The 17429-nt window shown below is 33.4% G+C and overlaps 1 protein-coding gene across 3 annotated transcripts in view; it reads right to left on the reverse strand.

Annotated features, from left to right (window-relative positions):
• The window catches only part of LOC134707467 (dual oxidase-like), a 65711-nt gene that overhangs the window by 17493 nt on the left and 30789 nt on the right, over nucleotides 1-17429 (reverse strand). For all 3 annotated transcript variants that reach the window (XM_063567223.1, XM_063567224.1, XM_063567225.1), the window contains 11 exons: nucleotides 17185-17357; nucleotides 16410-16585; nucleotides 13753-13871; nucleotides 11270-11404; nucleotides 7649-7771; nucleotides 7011-7234; nucleotides 6385-6570; nucleotides 5708-5797; nucleotides 4465-4600; nucleotides 3550-3643; nucleotides 2673-2848 (listed from right to left, as the gene is read on the reverse strand). In XM_063567223.1, the coding sequence (XP_063423293.1) occupies nucleotides 2673-2848; nucleotides 3550-3643; nucleotides 4465-4600; nucleotides 5708-5797; nucleotides 6385-6570; nucleotides 7011-7234; nucleotides 7649-7771; nucleotides 11270-11404; nucleotides 13753-13871; nucleotides 16410-16585; nucleotides 17185-17357 (1632 nt within the window). The remainder of the gene's footprint in view (nucleotides 1-2672; nucleotides 2849-3549; nucleotides 3644-4464; nucleotides 4601-5707; nucleotides 5798-6384; nucleotides 6571-7010; nucleotides 7235-7648; nucleotides 7772-11269; nucleotides 11405-13752; nucleotides 13872-16409; nucleotides 16586-17184; nucleotides 17358-17429) is intronic.

Genomic DNA, 17429 nt, shown 5'->3' on the forward strand with positions numbered 1-17429 from the left:
TAAGAATGCAGTGTGAATTCAATACTTTTTTTTTGTGGGTACTAATTGTCTAGATTAAAGAAACTAGAGGCTCTAAAGAGCCTGTGTCGCTCACCTTGGTCTATGTGAATATTAAACAAAGGAAGCAGATTGAAAATTGACTACAAAGGTCAATAACTCCTACAGGGGTCAATTGACCATTTCGTTCATGTTGACTTATTTGTAGATCTTACTTTGCTGAAAATTATTGCTGTTTATAGTTTACCTATATCTATAATAATATTCAATATAATAACCAAAAACAGCAAAATGTCCTTAAAATTACCAATTCAGGGGCCGCAACCCAAAAACAGGTTGTCCAATTCATCTGAAAATTTCAGGGCAGATAGATCTTGACCTGATTAACAATTTTACTTCATGTCAGATTTTCTCTAAATTATTTGGTTTTTGAGTTATAAGCCCAAAACTGCATTTTACCCCTATGTTCTATTTTTAGCTGTGGCGGCCATCTTGGTTTGATGGCCAGGTCACCGGACACATTTTTTAAACAAGAAACCCCAAAGATGATTGTGGCCAAGTTTGGATCAATTTGGCACAGCAGTTTCAGAGAAGAAGATTTTAGTAAAAGATATATAAAATTTACGAAAAATGGTTAAAAATTGACTTTAAAGGGCAATAACTCCTAAAGAGGTCAACTGACCATTTTGGTCATGTTGACTTATTTGTAAATCTGACCTTGCTGAACATTATTGCTGTTTACAGTTTACCTATATCTATAATAAAATTCAATATAATAACCAAAAACAGCAAAATTTCCTTAAAATTACCAATTCAGGGGCTGCAACCCAAAAACAGGTTGTCCAATTCATCTGAAAATTTCAGGGCAGATAGATCTTCACCTGATTAACAATTTTACACATGTCAGATTTGCTCTAAATGCTTTGGTTTTTGAGTTATAAGCCAAAAACTGCATTTTACCCCTATGTTCTATTTATAGCCATGGCGGTCATCTTGGTTAGTTGGCGGGGTCACCGGACACAATTTTTAAACTAGATACCCCAATGATGATTGTGGCCAAGTTTCAAATAATTTGGCCCAGCAGTTTCAGAGGAGAAGATTTTTCTAAAAGATTACTAAGATTTACGAAAAATGGTTAAAAATTGACTATAAAGGGCAATAACTCCTAAAGTGGTCAACTGATCATTTTGGTCATGTTGACTTATTTGTAGATTTTACTTTGCTGAACATTATTGCTTTTTACAGTTTATCTCTATCTAAAATAATATTCAAGATAATAACCAAAAACAACAAAATTTCCTTAAAATTACCAATTCAGGGGCAGCAACCTAACAACGGAATGTCAGATTCATCTGAAAATTTCAGAGCAGATAGATCTTAACCTGATTAACAATATTACCCCATGTCAGATTTTCTCTAAATGCTTTGGTTTTTGAGTTATAAGCCAAAAACTGCATTTTACCCCTATGTTCTATTTATAGCCATGGCGGCCATCTTGGTTAGTTGGCGGGGTCACCGGACACAATTTTTAAACTAGATACCCCAATGATGATTGTGGCCAAGTTTGGTTAAATTTGGCCTAGTAGTTTCAGAGGAGAAGATTTTTGTAAAAGTTAACCCAGGACGACGACGACGGACGCCGACGCCGGACGCCGGACGCCAAGTGATGAGAAAAGCTCACTTGGCCCTTTGGGCCAGGTGAGCTAAAAATGTACTTGGGTGAATAATAACTTTGTGGTTTTGCCTAATTTTGCATATTTCTAAGCCTGTTTTGAATATATGTTTTTTGGAACATTCATATTTGTGGCTCACCTATGATATCAAAATCCACTTATCATTAGGAATACATTGTATAAAAGTATTCAGTAAAATGGAAGTTGATGAGCAATGACACTGAAATTATCCCATGGCAGAATCTCATTAAGACTCCCAAAAATATGTTTTTTCCCTATCAATCTTTGTATCAGAAGCTAAGACAAGATAATATATCAAATTAAAGAAAGATAAACTGTTATCACAGAGAATTGTCTTGCCTTTTTGTAATTTTGATAATGCAAAGTCAATAGAACATGACTGAGGGGTCAGAGCCAAATAATGTCCATGGCAATGAGATGTGGCAATGCTTATACAACTGCATACCAAATATCATTGAAGTACCACAAGTTGATCCCAATAAACTGACCTAATCAGAAACTAATACATGTAAAGTAAGCAAACCATTCAAAGTCAATAGACCATGACTGAAGGAGCAGAGCCAAATAATCTCCATGGCAATAAGATGTGGCAATGCTAATACATCTGCATACCAATTATCATTGACCTACCACTAGTGGTTCCCCAGCAAACTGAGCTAATCACAAACTAATACATTGTTGACGCCGGGGTCACCCCCGTTGCCAGAACAGCATACCTATGTCTCGCTTTTTAACACCGTCAAGGCGAGACAAAAATGAAACAGACATTTAGCTATTTTTAAAAATCATGTCAACATATCAGTCATATGACCTTCATTGTTCCTACTTCATCTGACTTGCCAAAATAAGCTATATCGCTTAAAAAAAAAACACTGAATTTTTCGGAATAAATTGTGGAAAATAGTATAAAACAAAACTGTGGAGAAAATATTTAAGATGTACTCACAGACACCTTGCTCAATTCATAAACCCCTTGATTACCTTTCCACTCTAATCCAGCATTCCAGATTTTGTCCATCTGTGGAGATAACAACTGGCAGAAATCCTCAAAGTTGTAAGATGATTGGTCATTTAGTCCATTCTCTGAGCACATAGACTCCACCAAACTCTCTAAATCTGGTTTACTGATGTTATTATTTGCCATTTCCAACAAAGAACTATTAACATAGAATACAAATTGTAATTTACATAAAAACATTCATTTTAACTAAAGAAATATAAATATAAGTGGTTTATTTATTGTGATACTAAAGGCAAAATTTTTCTAGAATTATACATGTCAAGATATTCCATAAAATTTTGTTCATTATCAAATTATTGTTGTAATATCTTTAGTAAAACTATGACAATTTGTTTACAATTGTTATGCTTGTCATTTGATCACACTTGCAAAAAACACTGCTTATAATTCTCACATAGGTTGTTTGAGGACTGTCAAATAGTTATCACTTGTCTGCTCAACATTCAGCACTAATAATATTGTATTAGTTTGCATTCACTGATTTTCATATCTGTGTTATTCATTATTAAGCTCTCTTTAGATTTTTAGATGTTGTATTTTTGTTGTTCTAAGCTATGGGACTTGAATGAAAGGTCAAAAGGTTAGACAATCATTCTCCATTGTATGCTTCTAGAGGATTTCAATTATTAAAGTTTGGCTTATCCTGAATATTTCTTTTCATCTTTAAATAGAAATGTATTTCATATTTCTTTTAAAGCAATGTTTCCCTGGATTTTTTTTAAAATTGAATGCCATGTCATGTAAAACTTCTCATTTATAGCAGGAGTGAAGTACTGAAGAATTTTTTTTTTCTGGTGTCAGAATAAAATCAATGGCAAACACAAAGTATGAACTAACCCAAACATTCTAGATAATTCTTCCTTTTGAAGGCATCCTTTTCCATCCATATCAAACATTCTAAAGAGTAAATGTAGTTTCTCCTGGCAAGTTCCTGGAAAAAATATATCAATTTTTAACATTTGGAGTGTTGTCTTTTTTTTAACCATGATTATAATGAGCAGACAGTTTTAAATGTAGTCTGTATCAAACTTAAAACATCAAGACAAGGAATCGTGTCTATTTTTGCCTCTTATTCTGTAATTCAATGAGCACATCTGATTCATGTAGTTGATGGTTATTTTCCTATCTGATCTTGTAATTCAATGACTGCATCATGTGTTTTTTGGTTATGTTTATACTAAGTTAAAGAATTTGGATTCTGTTGAATCATTAATGTTTGTGTTGAATACCAATTTTCATGGATTTCTTGGACACACAAGAACACCGATTTAAATGTTCAACCAATTACAAATTTCCTAAATGAATATACAATGTATACAGACTTTGTTGAACCCATGAAACTAAATATCCATGTAAAATAAGTTTTCATCAACTCACGAAAAATAAATTATTCCCTAGTAGTTGAACAACACCTTGTTTGGAAATGGTAAAAAGACCAAATCAGTTGTTTTGCTAGATGTTTTATTCGAAACCTCTGCCTATGTTACATCAAATGTATTTGGCACAGTTAATAATATTGGGAAACAATGATTTCAGGTTTTTTAATGCTACATGTAATTTTTAATAATGACCAGATTTTTTTAACTCCAAAGTTAATGGGACCAACAAAAATAGCTGTAAAAGTGAATGCTATTAGCTATCCTAATCTTGGAAGGTATGACTTTGTTCAGCAATTCTGTTGCAAAGCAAAATAATTAATAACAATAATGGTCTGTTTGCAAGATAAACAGCATATTATGAGAATGTTCTTACCTTTAGAAAACAATACAACAGCATTGAGGAAATCTCTGAATGAGATGTACCCATTTCTATCAGAATCTAACAAACTAAACATGTTTTCTACAAACTCTGAATCTGGTTTACATGCCAGAGCATGAGCAAATTCTTCCTGTAAAACAAATAAATATAATCAGCATGATTTCTACAAACTCCAAATTTAGATTACATATCAGAGCTTGAGCAAATTCTTCCTGTAAAACAAATAAATATAATCAGCAAGATTTCTACAAACTCCGAATTTAGATTACATGTCAGAGCATGAGCAAATTCTTCCTGTAAAACAAATAAATATAATAAGCATGTTTACTATAGACTCCGAATCTAGTCTTTATCTGTTCTGTTATATTTCAGACACAACAAAACAATCAGAAGTCGTCTTTTGTTTTAATTACATTTATCTTTGTGCGTGTTTTTTTTAAGGGTGGGAAGGGGTTACTGTTGCAGAACTAACCTCTGTTACTTAATACTAGTAAAAACAATTAACTTGGTAAAGACATTATCTATTGTTGAAGACAATTTATTGACATGAAAATGTCTTTTGGCAGGATAAGTCTAACTATTATTTTTCATTGTGTTAATGAGTAAGATTTGAAGGCACATGCATTACTTCTAATATAAGTTGAGTTTTCCAAATAGACAATTCTGAAAAAATAAAGACACCTCTCACACCATACATATAAACATATTAAAAGTATTTGCTTTCTAAGCACACTCCTAACTTATAAATCTGCCCAACTATATTTTTAACACTTATAAAAACAATCCATCATTCAACATTTCCAGAATTACCTTAAATTATTTTAATCTTCATGGTTAAACTATTATATTACAGGTATACAATGTATACTATAGCAAATGTATGTGCTTCTATAATAATATGAATGATGACATTAAGAACTAACAGCAGTTATTAATTCTAACTGTTAAGATTGGTGGGCGCATATTTTTTTTTTAAGACAACCATTTTTTTCTTCTTCATGAAGTATACCCCTGCTGTCGATTTAGCTTCTAGGCAAACTATTTATATTCATAATAATACCTTAGTGAGTTCAATTGATAACATTTCTTTAACTTGTGCTGTCTCTATCATAATAATACCTTAGTGAGTTCAATTGATAACATTTCTTTAACTTGTGCTGTCTCTATCATAATAATACCTTAGTGAGTTCAATTGATAACATTTCTTTAACTTGTGCTGTCTCTATCATAATAATACCTTAGTGAGTTCAATTGATAACATTTCTTTAACTTGTGCTGTCTCTACTCCGTGATTCTCTAAGTTTGGATCATAATCCATATCAAATGCCTGCAAATATATTATATATCAGAAAAACTAATAACAAGTTATCCTTAAGTGTATAAAAATTGTCTTAAATCGATTAATAAAAGTGCCATATCTCGAGATAAATTTTAAAATAAACAGGGAACTTTAGAATTGTTCACAAATTCACCAAAAAAAAAAAAATTTGGTGCAAATTGATCTACACATACTGAAATTTAAATTTGTTTAGACATTTTTTTAAATTGCATTAAATTAAAGTCTTATAACTCTTGAACGACATCAGAATACTCTCAAAATCAAAAAGAAGCATATTTCAATTACTCTCTTAAAAGTTTAAGTTAATATAAAAGTTTGTATATAGAAGGTTTTGAAAACCGCAGCATACCTCAGTATCAACTCTTGACTACTCTTTCAACTTGTTAGGCGAAAAGGTGTTGGTGTACTGACCTGTAATTGTTAATGTTTGTGTCATTTTGGTCTATTGTGGTCAGTTGTCTCATTGGCAATCATACCACATCTTCTTTTTTATATGATTTAAAGTTTACTAAAGTTTGTGACATATATGCAAATTTAAAGTATATCTTGTAATATCTAGGCTTCTATTAACATACCTCTGAGAATACAGATTTAAAGAACTTTTCTAACTGCATGTTTCTTTTTTTTTGGGTAACAGCTTGGTCATATATAGTTTTGAGCCTCATCTCCATAATGGTATACTTTTTACCATACCTCTTCAGAGTGGAAGTCAGACTTGTCAAGAAAGATGATCGCATGTTGTAATTTGGAAAAACTAGGATCTACAAAGGAAGAATTCGGACCATAAGAAAAGAAACAAATTTCTTTTTTCTTTTTTAAACTTTTTTTTAATTAATTTTAACAATTTCAGTCTATTTTGATGACTGTTATCAATTAAAATACTCTGAATCATAAAATTTTATAAAAAAAACAAAACATTGATACCAGATTTCACATATAAGAGTGCAACCTGTCAAAAGTGAATACTATATTGATAAAAGTTTTTTCCTGATTTAAAGACAGATCTTCACTTAAAGAAAGTTCAAATTAAGAAGACATATTTGTGTATGTTTCGATTTCACAGGTTTTACTGTATAACTATTTTTACAATTCTATAATCTCAGAAAATGGGACAACCCTGAAATCAAATTCCAGTAAATATTAATTTGCATTAATTTGTTAACCTCAATAACCTAAATTGCTTTCACAAAACTTAGTTTACCATGTCATATTCCTTTGGCATTTTCACAACAATGGTCTTCTGTCCTTTGTTGTTACTGATCCAGATTTGAACTTCTTCAATAAAATCCATATTTATGGTCCTCAGACGTGTTCCCCTTGCACTAAGGACACTAAGCTGACATTTCAATTTCAGTTGAACAGACACTAGACGGGAATCTTCTTTTGCACCTAACCATTCCTCTGCTTGATACTGAAATTCACTCTCTATAAAAGATGTATATACTATTGATATAATCAGATTCTTTTTTTTCTTGGTACATCTGTTTGGGAATTTTTGTACTTGTTTAATTAACTGTTATGGCCTGTAGCAGTCAATAACCATGAAATTCAATGTTGATAGATTGTGATGTTTTCTAAAAATTTTAAGAAATTGATGATAAAACTAAACTCTATGCGTGCAATGGAAACTGATATGAAAGGACTTTGGACACCTTCATAAATCTATTTTTGGATTGATCAATAGCATACATTTCTCAAACATTTATCTTTCTTACTCTGCAGCAGTCTTTGTTAAACTTGGTGGTGTACCATACTTATCACTAGTTGTATTGCACAAAGATTTTAGGGAAACATTAAATAATGAAATATGTTTAACTGTAGTTTATTTTTGATACCTACCTTTATTAGTAGACAAATCATTATTTCTTTGTTGATTGCCAATGTAATGTTGCTGACGTTTAACATGGCGACTATGTTTCCACTGACGACATTTAGCTGCTATGTACGCACACAGAATACAGACTGAATAAACAGAAATACAAAGTTATATCATAAACATTTGTAATTGATTACTTCTTGTTTCTCTGCTTACAATAAAACTTGAGGATAAATGTCAGCTTGTCTATTTGAAATATTTCCGGACTAAGCTTGCTTAATCCACACATATTTCATCTAAATCTAAAAGAAATTACTACAAAAGACTCCTTAAGCTTGGCAGTTTTTAAAATATTAATGCTTAACCAATCATATTTCATTATTTCATGTTTATCCAACTCTTTCTATAAACAGACATTTATAGCAAAAGAATGATTTTGTATAAATTTCAAAAACAAACAATAATATAATCCTTATATATTTTTTTTTCTAATGGAATACATTGGCTAACTTATTTTTATAATCATGAAAAACATCCATGCCAACAGAAATAAAAGTTCATTGCTTGTAGTATCATATCTAAAAGGCACTTGTGTCATTAAGGGGGCTCGCGGGTCTAAATCATTTTTTAAAATTTAATATAGGATTTCGCTATATTTTTCTATAAATGAACTTTATCTTATACGTAATAGAAAGATGAAATAAAAAATGGGGTCACCATTCATTTACGCTCACAATCTGCCTTCTAAGCATACATTTTTGTTAATATCCTTTTTTTCTGTTGAACTAATAGGAGAAATAGCGGTAATATCGAAATAAAAAAAGAACTAAATTACAGAAATCGCTTAAATTTTAGAATTATTTAGTTTATGTTCAGCTTATTCGAAAACAACTATAAACTAGAGGCTCTCAAGAGCCTGTATCGCTCACCTGATTCTACTTGGGTTTTTGAAATCATATAAAAAAATATAAAATTTGGCTAAAAGTGACAACACAACCTCATTTATAAGAAAAGGAACATGTTTAATTTCATTCAAAAGTCCCCCACTGGCGGCCATCTTGGATGACGGATCGGCTACAAAGTAACAACACTTGGTCAGCACCTCATAAGGAACATTCATGCCATGTTTGGTTTTATTCCATTCAGTGGTTCTCTAAAAGAAGTCATTTGTATGCATTTCTCATAGGGTCCTATGTTAAACTAAGTTCCCTGCTGGCGGCCATCTTGGATGATGGATCAGCTACAAAGTAACAACACTTGGTCAGCACCTCATAAAGAACATTCATGCAATGTTTGGTTTTATTCCATTCAGTGGTTCTCTAAAAGAAGTCATTTGTATGCATTTCCTTATAGGGTCCTATGTTAAACTAAGTCCCCGCTGGCGGCAATCTTGGATAATGGATCGGCTACAAAGTAACAACACTTGGTCAGCACCACATTAGGAACATTCATGCCATGTTTGATTTCATTCCATTCAGTGGTTCTCTAAAAGAAGTCATTTGTATGCATTTCCCATAGGGTCCTATGTTAAACTAAGTCCCACGCTGGCGGCCATCTTGGATGATGGATCAGCTACAAAGTAACAACACTTGGTCAGCACCACATAAGGAACATTCATGCCATGTTTGGTTTCATTCCATTCAGTGGTTCACTAGAAGAAGTGATTTGTATGCATTTCCAATAGGGTCCTATGTTAAACTAAGTCCCCCGCTGGCTGCCTTCTTGGATAATGGATCAGCTACAAAGTAACAACACTTGGTCAGCACTCCATAAGGAACATTCATGCTATGTTTGGTTTCATTCCATTTAGTGGTTCTCTAGAAGAAGTCATTTGTATGCATTTCCCATAGGGTCCTATGTTAAACTAAGTCCCCCGCTGGCGGCCATCTTGGATGATGGATCGGCTAAAAAGTAACAACACTTGGTCAGCATCCCATAAGGAACATTCATGCTATGTTTGGTTTTATTCCATTCAGTGGTTCTCTAAAAGAAGTCATTTGTATGCATTTCCCATAGGGTCCTATGTTAAACTAAGTCCCCGGCTGGCGGCTATCTTGGATGATGGATCAGCAACAAAGTAACAACACTTGGTCAGCACCTCATAAGGAACATTCATGCCATGTTTGGTTTCATTCCATTCAGTGGTTCTCTAAAAGAAGTCATTTGTATGCATTTCCCATAGGGTCCTATGTTAAACTAAGTCCCCCGCTGGCGGCCATCTTGGATGATGGATCGGCTACAAAGTAACAACACTTGGTCAGCACCCCATAAGGAACATTCATGCTATGTTTGGTTTTATTCCATTCAGTGGTTCTCTAAAAGAAGTCATTTGTATGCATTTCCCATAGGGTCCTGTGTTAAACTAAGTCCCCTGCTGGCGGCCATCTTTGATGATGGATCGGCTACAAAGTAACAACACTTGGTCAGCACCACATAAGGAACATTCATGCCATGTTTGGTTTCATTCCATTCAGTGGTTCACTAAAAGAAGTCATTTGTATGCATTTCCCATAGGGTCCTATGTTAAACTAAGTCCCCGCTGGTGGCCATCTTGGATAATGGATCGGCTACAAAGTAACAACACTTGGTCAGCACTCCATAAGGAATGAATATTCATGCTATGTTTGGTTTCATTCCATTTAGTGGTTCTCTAGAAGAAGTCATTTGTATGCATTTCCCATAGGGTCCTATGTTAAACTAAGTCCCCCGCTGGCGGCCATCTTGGATGATGGATCGGCTACAAAGTAACAACACTTGGTCAGCACCCCATTAGGATAATTCATGCTATGTTTGGTTTAATTCCATTCAGTGGTTCTCTAAAAGAAGTCATTTGTATGCATTTCCCATAGGGTCCTATGTTAAACTAAGTCCCCGGCTGGCGGCCATCTTGGATGATGGATCGGCAACAAAGTAACAACACTTGGTCAGCACCTCATAAGGAACATTCATGCCATGTTTGGTTTCATTCCATTCAATGGTTCTCTAAAAGAAGTCATTTGTATGCATTTCCCATAGTGTCCTATGTTAAACTAAGTCCCCCGCTGGCGGCCATCTTGGATGATGGATCGGCTACAAAGTAACAACACTTGGTCAGCACCTCATAAGGAACATTCATGCCATGTTTGGTTCCATTCCATTCAGTGGTTCTCTAGAAGAAGTTCAAAATGTAAATTGTTAACGACGACGACGACGGACGCCGACGACGACGGACGCCAAGTGGTGAGAAAAGCTCACTTGGCCCTTCGGGCCAGGTGAGCTAAAAATATAGGTCACCTATGATTCAAAAAAGATATTTCAATTTAATGCCAAAAATAAAATGGCATTTTTGTACCAAAGGGAGATAATTTGGAGCTTTTTTTTAATGATATCTACATTTTAAAAGTCACCTAGGGCCAACACAGAATGATTTTTGTACCATATGATAAAATAACAACTACTGAAGGTAATTAATAAAATTTGTAATGAAAAATAAATGTTTCATTTTTTTCTGAAAATCTTATACCCGCGAGCCTCCTTAATTGAAAGAAATCTAAACATGACACAAATTTTTCAATGTAATATATACTTACCTGGAGGTATTAGTCCATATGACCATATAATGATTTTTGTTACTTCACTACCAGAATATTATAATACATACTTACCCAAAGGTATAAGTCCAAAACATGTCCATATAATAATGTATGTTACTTCACTACCAGCAAAATAATCGTAACCATGGTGACTTCCACAAGGTTCAAGTTCACTGGTACTGATTCTCAATGGTTTACATGGCATTTCTGAGGAATAAAATCTCACTTGTACAACTCCTATCTTTTTATTTTTGGTAAATTTTTAACTTATCTATACTATTAAACGAGAAGACCTCATTTTTGGTGTCGCTTCTCCTCCTTCCACAATAAATTGATCATTGTGAATGTATGTCCTATAGGTACCATGCATAGTCGCATTTGTCATCCATTCTTATGATTATTCAGTTTCGGTTATTTTGGGAGAAAAACGGAAAAAAAGAAGTCCGGATATGTGTCCGTCATCACCCCGGCTTTTATTCATAGACAACTTCCTCTTCCGTTTATATTTCCCAAAGTTTATAATTAGCAAATTTACATTACATACCCTATATTATCATGTTTTATTTAAAGATTCATTGCCTGAATCGTTATATAAGAATGTTGTCCCAAGTGTAAACAACAACCCAGGCCATGTGAAAATAAACATAATCATTTTTGTCATTCACTTATCGTAACGTAAATAACGACACATGCATAGCCTATATTATCTATACTATTAAACGAGAAGACCTCATTTTTGGTGTCGCTTCTCCTCCTTCCACAATAAATTGATCATTGTGAATGTATGTCCTATAGGTACCATGCATAGTCGCATTTGTCATCCATTCTTATGATTATTCAGTTTCGGTTATTTTGGGAGAAAAACGGAAAAAAAGAAGTCCGGATATGTGTCCGTCATCACCCCGGCTTTTATTCATAGACAACTTCCTCTTCCGTTTATATTTCCCAAAGTTTATAATTAGCAAATTTACATTACATACCCTATATTATCATGTTTTATTTAAAGATTCATTGCCTGAATCGTTATATAAGAATGTTGTCCCAAGTGTAAACAACAACCCAGGCCATGTGAAAATAAACATAATCATTTTTGTCATTCACTTATCGTAACGTAAATAACGACACATGCATAGCCTATATTATCATGTTTTATTTAAGATTCATGCAAGCCATTTTCACATTGACTGAATCGTTATATGTTGTCACAAGTGTAAGCAACGACCCAGGCTGTGTGAAAAAACACATTCATTTTTGTCATTCATTTATCGTCACGTAAATAGTCTATATTATCTATACTATACATATAAACTACAATTATATCATACTACTTTAATATATATAGATTCTCTATATTCTCTCTACTGTTTTCTTTAGTATGTTTAATATGTAAGGGGTCATACCACTTGCATATATATATAAATAAGTAAAACATGCTCAACTTCGTCTAAAACTATACATTGACCAAAAACTTTAACCTGAAGCCAGACGGACGGACGGACGGATGCACTGACTAGAAATTTAATGCCCATAAATGGGGCATACAAATTTATTGTTGAAACGGAAAATAGTGATTTTGCAAAAAAAGGAAGTAAGGTAGAGATTAGAGACAGGCAGGACCTTTTTCGAGGGCGTCGGGATCGGGTGTTTTTTAGCTCGGGATTTGGGGATTGATCCTTACGGGATCCGGGAATATATTTTTCGATTTCGGAATTTCGGGATCAGGACCCCTCCGACCACCCCTCAAATTAGCCTTAGACGGTCTGAGTCATTTATACATGATTCATATCCTACCATTGGCATGTTAATAAGGCTCTAAAAAGAAAAAGCACTGATAGGATTGTCCTAGAAGCATATTTTATTAGACTAATAATGGTCTATATATAAGCAGTTACATTTATTTCATGTTTGAAACGGTGCAAATTTTTAATTTGATTTGACTTTTACCAAAAGTAACATTGTAGCAAAGGAGAAGAATAATTGCGGGAGTCTGAGGCCAGACACGAAAATAATTGATTTTAATAGAAAGGAAACAAATATCGGACTTTGAAAAAAGGGAGTAAGCTTTTGATACCTTTTACATACATACATACATAATAACATTTACAAATAATAATCCTACAACAGTTCACAAGCTGTATATGCCCGCGATTTCGCGGGTGTGTTCTAGTAATAAATAAACTGTTGACACAGGTTTATCTCCCCTTAATGTACTTTTGACCATTCTGCTGTTGTCTGTCTATGGTCGGGTTGTTGTCTCTTTGACACATTCCCCATATCCATTCTCAATTTTATTTTGATGTTTATCTCCCCTTAATGAACATTTAATAGCTTAATGCAAATTTTTACTTCAAAATTAAAATAGTTTAAAGGGAAACTATGCATAACATTTAAGCTTAATAAACCATGAACAAAGGTGCCTGTGCCAAAACTGTTCTCCTGAGAAAATGAGAAATGCAAACATACAATTACAATGCAATCAATCCTTAATTTCTCTAGAAAAGTATTACCATCAACATGATCAACTGTATCTTATTCTAGTATTGTAAACCAATTACCTTGAGAAACAGTAAAAACATCTCTCTGTATATGGTCTGTATCTAACTTTGTAGAATTAACAATGATATCATACAAAGTTATGTTCTTTATTTGTTCAACTTGTTCCTCTGTAAACAATCTGTAATACAAGGGGTATCATAAATTCCTATGCATGTGAAGCATGAATATCTAAATAAGTACCCTTCATTTCATTATTTTGTTCCTCTGATTAGTCCATTCATCTCTTAATCATAGCGCTATTAGACACAATTATAAGAAATATGCAGCCAGTATGGTATATGTTAAAATTTGTAAAATTCTTTGAAATTTAGAGTTATTTATTTCTATTAAAAACTTTAACCACAATCTAAACTTAAATGTTGGCCACTATAGAATCTATGATCAATATGTCTCACAGTGCAATTTAGTTTTGGTTAATTCTTTATAAATATCTTTCATGAACAACTTACATTTTTCAAAGGCTTCAAAAATATATACAAAACTAGAGGCTCTTAAGAGCCCGTGTCGCTCACCTTGGTCTATGTGCATAGGCCAAAATAAAAAACATGTTTGTTTCCCCCTCGCCCCGACCGGGTCAAAAATAAGTCCCCGAGTCAAAAAATTATTTGCCCCAAAAAAATCGGATTTTTTTTTATTCCCCGAAAATAATTCGTTTCCATTCCGACATCGGAAGTCTTTCTGGAACTCTCTGGAGTTACCTATCAATTTAGCGGTATGTAACGAGGGTTGACTGTCTGCTTGAAAGATTGGCAACAAGATTGCATTGTCGTATTCTGTACTAATTAAGTACAAGGACGCGTCAAAGGTGTTCCCCATCGTGGTAAATAGATTATACAGCTTTTCAAAAAGGTGCACATGGAACGACGTGTTGAACAATTTTAACTACAGATGATGGTCACAACATAGATAAATTAGATGAAGTGACAGTTTCTGTGTCTGATAAGATGGCTAACGGTGTGACTTTTTAGCTCGATTTTGCTGAAGAAATAAGAGTTGTTCATGATTTTGACAAGAGACTCAAATATGTCCAATTTGACATGATAAGGGACCCACCACCTTCAAATGACAAAAACAATAATCAGACTAATAGTAATGCACAAAATGCATTTGACGTCCTACTGAGAAAAGCTAATACTCAGGCAAACTCAAAAGTGCCTTCCAAACTTGATGAAACAGCACCAAGATTTACTGGTAAGTATGTTAAAATTATTTAAGGTAAGAATTTTCTTTATTTTCTTGAAGGCTTGAGATGGTGTATGGTTTATGTCATTATAAATTAATCTGCCCCACACAAACTCAATTTCTATCTACATCCCAAACTTTTGGCCTTGAAAATGGTGTGGGAGGGGCTAAAATTTAACTTCCTAAGCGAAATGCTGCCTTAATTTTTTACAGGTGTGGACTTTGTCATTTTTTATACCCCGCCACACGTAGCGGCGAGGTATTGTGTGACACCCTCTGAAAAATTTGTAGGTGAAAAGGGGAAATATTATATACCAAACATGATAGTGATTAATTTTTTAGCTCATCTATGTGGGCTATTGCTATTCACTATATGTCCATCGTTGAGCACTTACAACTGATAAGTGGCCTCCAGTGGACAAGTCAAACCATCCATGACATCCAGTTGGGAAAAAAAAATTACCTGCCTGCCTGGTCTGTTTACAAAGAGAAGACCCGGGGGAGGGGAACCAGACATTCTTTTAAATGTGGCCATACATGTATTAAACAAAGGACACAGATGAATTCATGACAAAATTGTGTTTTGATGATGGTGATGTCTTTGAAGATCTTACTTTACTGAACATTCTAGCTACTTACAATGTTCTTTATCTATAATAAACTTGGCCCTTTAGAGTTTAAACAGAAAGGAAAATATTTTGTAAAAATTTACAAAACTTTACCAAATCTTAAAATGAAAATTGTTAAAAATTTACCATAAAGGTTTGGCCTAGTAGTTTCAAAGGAGAAGATTTTTGTAAAAGATTACAAAATTTACGAAAAAATTGGTAAAAAATGACTATAAAGGGCAATAACTCCTTAAGGGGTCAACTGATCATTTTGGTCATGTTGACTTATTTGTAGATCTTACTTTGCTGAACATTATTGCTGTTTACAGTTTATCTCTATCTATAATAGTATTCAAGGTAATTACCAAAAATGGCAAAATTTCCTTAAAATTACCAATTCATGGTCAGCAACCCAACAACCAGTTGTCCAATTGATCTACAAATTTCAGGGCAGATAGATCTTGACCTGATTTTACAGTTTTACCCTATGTTAGATTTGCTATAAATGCTTTGGTTGCAGAGTTATAAGCCAAAATCTACATTTTTAGTCATGGCGGCCATCTTGGTTGGTTGGCCAGGACACCGGACAAATTTTTTAAACTAGATACCTTACTGATGATTGTGGCAAAGTTTGGTTAAATTGGCCCAGTAGTTTCAGATGAGAAGATTTTTGTAAAATTTAACGACGACGCCGGACGCCAAGTGATGAGAAAAGCTCACTTGGCCCCTTGGGTCAGGTGAGCTAAAAAGTTGAGATATTTCAGCTGAGCTTAAATTTTATGAGCAATGAACTAATTCAATTCATCTTCCAAAACTTCTGCACACTTTAGGTGTTGTTTTATTAATTTATTTTAATATAGCTGTACCCATTGTCTTTGTTTTCGAACCAAAATCTGTCTCCATCTCTTATTCTATAAAACTGATCTAAGATGATAATTCTGAAAAGTTCCCCTGGTCCTGATGGTGTTGTTTCCAGCATCCCTCCAACAAATACATCCAGATGTTTCAACTCTTTATAGATATTCTCTACAGTAACAAATATCTGAAATAAAGAAACATAGCATTATGGGATATATTCTAAAACAAAGATATATCTTTACCACTGAAAATTAAAATTTAATACTCAATTATTACTGTCAGAATGATAAGTATAGATTTTTTAACTTACACCATCAAATATCAAGGCTTGGGAAATCAATACAGGAACTTAATCAGTAACTCAATATTCTACACTTATAAACCAGAAATGGATCAAAAACTTGGCAGGGTTGTGCAGAATGTTACCAAAACAAAGAATATGAATCTTTAATGAAAATGATATGATTGAATAAAAATTTAAAATTATGAGAAAAAAATTATGGAAAAAAAATTAACATCTCATTAATGGGAGGTGCACTTTAAAGATTTATCATTTATGGGATGAACACTTTATGATTTCTCATATCAATTGTTGGTACATGTTTATACTCACATATTGTTAAAACTTGCTGAAGATTGCACGCTGCCGTCCACATTTTAGTCAACTTTTATTTTCATTTTTTTGCTCAAATTTTCCACTTTTCAGTTTACAAAATTTCACATTTTGATATCTACAAACTTTTTTTTTTTAAACTTTTTTAAGTATCTATATATCAGCCTTACCTCAGGATTAGTTTTATTCAATTCTACATTGATTTCAGCCCAGGTTGACACAGGTTTCAAGCCTACAGCCTTTCTTACAGAATTGTAGTCTGGAAGACCATAATCGCGTCCTCTCATTATTGTTTGGGCTACAAAGTCATGGCGTGAGAAGTGAAGTGGACCATAAAACTTGCCTATAAAAAAGAAAAAAAGAAAATTTTATTAACAATATAAAGTTATAAATTTCGGGAACTCAAAAAGTGTGT

The sequence above is a fragment of the Mytilus trossulus genome, chromosome 2, assembly GCF_036588685.1.
Source record: "Mytilus trossulus isolate FHL-02 chromosome 2, PNRI_Mtr1.1.1.hap1, whole genome shotgun sequence".
NCBI lineage: Eukaryota > Metazoa > Mollusca > Bivalvia > Mytilida > Mytilidae > Mytilus > Mytilus trossulus.